This window comes from Amia ocellicauda, chromosome 1 (genome assembly GCF_036373705.1).
Source record: "Amia ocellicauda isolate fAmiCal2 chromosome 1, fAmiCal2.hap1, whole genome shotgun sequence".
Taxonomy (NCBI): domain Eukaryota; kingdom Metazoa; phylum Chordata; class Actinopteri; order Amiiformes; family Amiidae; genus Amia; species Amia ocellicauda.
Window position 1 is genome coordinate 24,626,899 of NC_089850.1, and position 6,432 is coordinate 24,633,330.

The 6,432-nt window shown below is 44.4% G+C and overlaps 1 protein-coding gene across 1 annotated transcript; it reads right to left on the minus strand.

Moving 5' to 3' along the window:
* Positions 1 to 5,213: 5,213 nt before the first annotated feature.
* Positions 5,214 to 6,122, minus strand: LOC136758930 (trace amine-associated receptor 1-like). The gene is made up of 2 exons (XM_066713692.1): positions 5,933 to 6,122; positions 5,214 to 5,860 (listed from the first exon to the last, which is right to left on the minus strand). Exons 1-2 carry the CDS (start codon positions 6,120 to 6,122, stop codon positions 5,214 to 5,216), a joined length of 837 nt encoding a protein of 278 aa, XP_066569789.1.
* Positions 6,123 to 6,432: the final 310 nt, after the last annotated feature.

Consider the following 6,432-nt stretch of genomic DNA (forward strand, 5'->3'; position numbering starts at 1 on the left):
CTGGCCCACCTGTACACCTCCCAGCAACTCCAAACTATTAACAGTTGACTACTCCCCTTAGTTTCAGGCCCGTCCACCCCCCTTCTGAGGCGTGGTGTGGCTGTGAGTGAGGGACCCGTTGTAGTGTGTGGCATTTCACATCAAGATCGCCGCTGGTTCATTTCAGTGGATCTGAAAGTTGCATACTTATACATCCCTATTGCGCAGGTGCACAGGAAGTTCCTCCGCTTTGCCTAAGAGGGCCGAGCATTTGCTGTTCCCCCCTTCGGCCTGTCACTAGCCCCACACACTTTTTCCAAGTGCATGGACGTTGTGTTCGGCTTCACATCTTCAATTATGCACTGGCGCCAAAAAGAAATGTCTCTCCCTCTTCAGACTGAGAGCTCATGTCAGGGTGTCCCCTTACCAGAGGCTGTAGCATCACAGACCCTCCCCCTCGGCCTCCTCCAATTGAGAACGCTGCAGCGGTGGTTCGAGTCTTTACAGATGCATCCTCGGCGCGATTATGCACACCGAGTCACAGTCACTCCGTCCTGTGGGACAGTCCTGTGGGACAGATGTGTGCTGGTTCGGACGGACAACACAGCAGTGGTCACCTATATCAACAGGCAAGGAGGTCTCCGGTCACGCAGTGCACTGTCTAGCACGCCGTCTGCTTCTGTGGGCGCAGCCACGGTTCCGCTCCACCAGAGCAGTTCACCTCCCAGGCCTAGCTAACACTCTCAGGGAGACCCCTGGTCTCGGAAAGTGCCTCCACCCGTCTGTGGTACAGCAACTCTTTGCCTCAGCAGAGTCCACACACTGCTCACTCACTTTGCTGGAGATGGCTCCAGGGTCACGCAACGGCCTAACCCTGCGTTCCTCCTGAAAGTGCTGTCTCCATTCCATGTCAAGAGGCCTATTGAGTTCATGGCTTTTCATCCTCGTCCCTTTGCTTCAGAGCAAGAGAGTCGGCTTCACCTGCTCTGCCCTGTGCAGGCCCTCAGATGTTATTTGGAACGCACTAAGGACATTCGGTGCTCAGACCAACTGTTTGTGTCTTATGGAGCATGGACACAGGGCCAGGCGCTTTCAAAGCAGCGCCTCTCGCATTGGATTGTGGACACCATTACCATGGCCTACGAGTTCACCGGGACCTCAGTGCCTGAACACCTGGTAGCCCACTCGACTCGAGGCATTGTCACATCTTGGGCCCTTTTTCAAGGTGCCCCCTTGGCAGACATTTGTGCAGCTGCAGCTTGGGCCTCGCCGCTTACATTTGCCCATTTATACAGGTTGGACGTGACAGGACCGGCCCCTTCCATTGGGAACCCGGTGTTGGCTGCAGTCTAGTCCTAGTAGCCTATGGGCTCTGGCTCCTGCATTTTTCCTCTCTTAGTCTGCCCCTCTTAAGTTCATCCTGAAGGAGCTAGTGAACCGTGTCTTCCCTTCCACCGGACTATGCCTTCCAGTCGAGCACCCACACAAGCTGCTCCTGGATTTACTGACAGCCCTGTCGATGTGTTCCCAGGGTCTGTCATGTGGCCTACAGGCACGTTGCCCTATGAGGCCACCCTGTATATAGTTTGTTCATTATGCATTGTGTCGCGGTGGTGCATGCGTCTGGCCTATACCCCGCTCTGTATATATATAAATGTGTTAAACAGCAGGACTGTGGCTCCGTCTGACCTGTGCAGCACGGAGCTCACTGCCGCTGTCGCCAGCTGATGGTGCTCGAGTTTCGCTGCCTCGCTGTGTATATAGTTCCTTGGTCAGTCAGCAGGTCTGTGGCCCGCTCTGGCTGTGTATGCCATGGACCAAAGGGACCACTGCTGTTGTCCTCCAGTGGAGGGCGCTTGAGTTTCTCCAGTGCCCCGCTGTGTACATAATTAATTTATTCACACTGTGAGATGTAGTTGCCCTGCGCTAGCTGTGCTATTTCGCAGGTGTCAACTGCTCCTGTGGTTCCACGTGTGGCGCATGAGGAGGCTCCTGTGCCCCGTGGTGTATATAGTTTGTTTGTATGAAATCTAATTGTTAGCACAATAGAGCTCTTCCAATCTGTACTATTCAGTTGAGTTGGATGATCCTGTGCTGAGCGCAGGCGGCATGAATGTTCCTGCTGCCACGTGAGTATATATTGTTGTTCATTTGTACAACATTGTAGAGCTGGTATGGCCTCACTCCTAGCTGGGCTAGTGGAGCAAGCGGCCAATGCTCCCATGTTATGCGAAGAGTGCATGAATGGTTTCCTGCACACCGCAATGTTATGGTTTGATGGTCATGGTAGAGCCTGCTGTTGTCCTGCATTAGCTGCGCTAATAGGTGACAACTTCTCCTGTGTCACGTGGTGGTGCATGATTTGCTTCCTGCACCCTGAGATGTGTTTAGTTGTTGTGACAGCACAGTGGAGCTGGGTGCTCTGTACCGTTCGGTGAACGTGATTTTGCTGTGCTGCGTGGAGGCAGCATGAATGTTCCTGCTGCCGCGCTATGTATACTGTTATGTCCAGCTGTGGCTACTCAGTGACTAGCCAGCTGTGTGTTATTCAGTGGTTCTGTGGCCCTGCTCCTGCAGGATCAGGGGTTCACTGTCACGTTAATGCGCGGAAGGCGCACAAGTTGCTTGATTGCCTGCGCTATATTTTGTGCAAGTAGATATATACGGCCTTGCTCCTAGATGCTCTAGTAGAGCAGCCAGCCTTGCCCAAGGGGCCTCTGTGGCTCCTGTCTGGAGTTGTGTTGCAAAGGCCCCTAGCGGTACACCTCGGGGCAGGCTCCCTTATCAGCTCACTGCCTCCTCCCTTGCGACTGCTTGGTTATACAGTAACCCCTCCCCCTTGGGCAGTGCCCAAGGGTTGCTCCCAGCAAAAGAGGACAAACCTGCGCTGACGTCACGTTTTATAGAACAGGAAGTGGGAAGGGACCTGTTCTGAGTGACGGACACAGGGGCCAATGACAGCTTTGATAGAGTGACGTTTCGATCGGGTTCCTATGGAAGTGAGCATAAACCCCTCCCCCTTGGGCAGTGCTTCCTTTTTCAGATAACCGGGGTTGCATACGCAACCTATTGTTCTTTCTAGGGGGCACCATGCCCACCTGTAGACTGTGGAGAGGGGCTGCTATATTTGAAAATCTATGAGAATTTACAATAATGGCCTTCCAAAACAAAATGGACCACACCTGTTTCACACCGGTAGGTGGTGCACATTCCTACAATACAGCAATCTTCTCCAGGTTGGGGCCAACAAAACCTGCTTTAAATGCTGCAGATGTTTCTTTAAACTTGGGGAGTACACAATGATGTTGTCCAGGTATATGAAAAATATCACAATGTAATACAAAATGTTAGTGTTAAACTCCATAAGTGAATGTGATGCGTTTTATTCTAATCCTTTTGGTAGTTTTAGAGCGATAATAATTTACATTGTTCACTGTTTATTTTGTATCATTGTATTGATAGATGCACCCATGAAATACCAAATGCCAAAAAGTCCCTCTGGGCCCCAGGACCCCGAGCTATATGTGAACATCATTAGAGCTTGATTTCTACATTTCAGATATTTTTCCTTTTGCCACAGGTTTATACATTACAGCTAACTGTTAGTGTGGCTTTTATAATGTACAAACCTTCTTTGGAGAAAATACACTGAGTTTGCTGGGTTCTACATTCAGGTTAAGCACTGCCCCCTTGGGACATTCTGCTAAAATTCTTATACTATATGGATAAATGTATATTTTAATTGTCTTTTAGCAAACCATACAATACCAATAAACGATAAAGGAACATCACATTAATAGACATTCAATCTTTAAGGTGTCTGCTTTATTCAACAAACAGAACATTGGTTTAAAATGTAACATTACATTGGCACATATAAATATGGACAGAATATAACAGTTAATCTTGCTTGAAACTGCTTTTCTGTGTATAATGTTTATCTCAGCAGATAAATGCAATAATATATATATATATATATATATATATATATATATATATATATATATAATGCCAGAAGAAATAAACATTTAATATTGACATACCGTCAGCAAAGTATATTTTAAATATACAAAGTAATGTTTTGTATTTATTTTAAGAGTGTGATGATATGCTGTCATTTTGGATCCAACTTTTCATTTTGGATCTGACTTGCCAGATCTACTTCAAAATAGTGTTAGTATGTTTTAAGAAAGAAAGAAAGTTTACAAACGAGAGGAGGCCATTCGATCCATCATGCACATTTGGTGTCCATTAATAACTAAGTGATCCAAGGATCCTATCCAGTCCGTTCCTGAATGTTCCCAAATCGTCAGCTTCAACCACATCACTGCAGAGACAGATTGTGATGACTCTCCATGTGAAGAAGTGTCTCCTGTTTTCTGTCTTGAATGCCTTTAAGCCCAATTTCAACCCGTGTCCCCGGGTCCATGCGTCCCCGCAGGTCTGGAAAAGCTCCTCCGGCCTGATGCAGTCGATGCCCTCAATGACCCCGAAGACCTGAATCAAGTCCCCACGCAGTCCTCTCTGTTCCAGGGTGAAAAGGTCCAGTTCCCTCAGTCTCTCCGAGTGCTTACATTACCCTGTATATACCTACAGCTCCCAACCCCAGGATCAGTCCCCGGTGTGGAACCCCATCAAAAGCCCCTGCATGGGCTCAAACAAGAGGCACTCTCATTAGGCAAATGATTTCCAAATATTACAAGCACTCATTTCTATGACCTCTAGCAGTGAGTTGAATCACTTGATTTCCATAAACCCAGGCATTGGAATAACATAATTTAACATCAGGCTTCTCTTGCCACACTCAACTCCATACTGGAAATACTGAAGCCCAGGTGGCAAGCCCTACTGAGCACATTTCACAAGAACAAGATGTTTAATCTTTTCATTAGTGTGCACTTATTTGTCTATAATTGCAATGTAATATTTATTTTAATCTCATACTCTACTCTAGGCCATCATTGATATTAGTGCAAAACAGGCTTTCAGCTTTTGGTTGTGAGAGTCGAAGAGTTTAATATACATATCAATTGTTTTATTGATTTACTTGTAGTCCTCACTGTAGTTAATCCACACACTAGTTACATTTTAGTTTTACATTTTTTTAGTATTTCTTCAAAGGTGTTTTGAAATCAGATATTGTTGCATATACATTGTTTACAAAAAGTATATGAGAAAATAAAGCAAACATATTCAAATTATAAGTAATTCATCATTAATTAAACAGGAATTCTTCAGTCTATAATTAATTTTGTTCTTGATGAATTGGTTTGAAATATATTTCCAAACAGTATAATATAGAGTGCTTTTCTAAACCAGCGATAAAAGAAAGCATAGACAAGAGGATTGAGTGTTGAATTTAAATAGCCTAACCAGGTGAGAGTATCAAATAAAATAGGAGGAACTGAGTAATTAAAAATAGGGTCTATAATATTACACAAGAAAAATGGCATCCAGCAGAAGAGAAAGACTCCCATCACTATCCCGAGTGTCTTTGCAGCTTTTCTTTCCATCTGGCTTGCAGTTGTCTTTCTTCTTTCATCTGCAGTCTGAGTTGCTATGCCTTCAATTGACCTGACTTGTCTTCTTGCTACAAGGAAAATTTTAAAATAGATGCTAATCATAATAAAGCCTGGGATGTAAAAAGAAACCATGGAGGAAATCATGCTTGATGCTGCACTCTGTATCAGAATGCATCCCCCTACACAATCAACATTCTCATAATACAAATCTTCAATGCCTCTTATATTCAATCCTAGAAACACCATCCCAAATCCAATAACTGCTGAAATGCTCCAGCTAACAACAATCATGATATTTGAGACACAAGCAGTAATTTTAGTTTTATACTGCAGGGGTTCACACACAGCAAAGTATCGATCAATCGAAATGAAGGAGAGATGCAAAATGGAAGTAGTACATAGCATAACATCTGTGCTGGAATGGATTTTACAAAACAAGTCTCCAAAATACCAACATGTTTCAAGAGATCGGAACATACTGGGAGGCATTATAAATCCTCCTAGGAGAAAGTCAGCAATGGCTAAAGAGAGGATGAGGAAATTAGTTGGTGAATGAAGCTGTTTGAAATGTGCAATGGAAATGACGACAAAGAGATTACCACACACAGTGAGGAGAATCATTGCACCAAGAAAACAATATAGTGGAGCACGTACTGCAGTTACATACATCTGTTTCATACATGAATTGTTTATGTTATCAAAACAGAAGTGTGTGTTTTCAGGTCTCTCAATGTGACTGAAGTTCATTTTCACATGCAGGGATGTTTGTCATAAATGTTTTCTGGAGAGAAAAAAACAACATAAAATTAATATGTAATAATGTCTGTTTCACTGTTGAGTATTGGATAACATGCTTTGGTAATGATATACTTATTCTGTTATGGAAATTTAAAAAATGGTTAATTAGTTATTCATGTTAGAACATTCATTA

Excerpts from the sequence above, each read along its gene's own strand:
- LOC136758930 (XM_066713692.1), bottom strand. The coding sequence starts at position 6,122 with ATGATTCTCCTCACTGTGTGTGGTAATCTCTTTGTCGTCATTTCCATT. Across the intron at positions 5,861-5,932 it reads GTATTTTGGAGACTTGTTTT|ATCGATACTTTGCTGTGTGT; the intron begins GTAAAATCCATT and ends TCATTTCGATTG.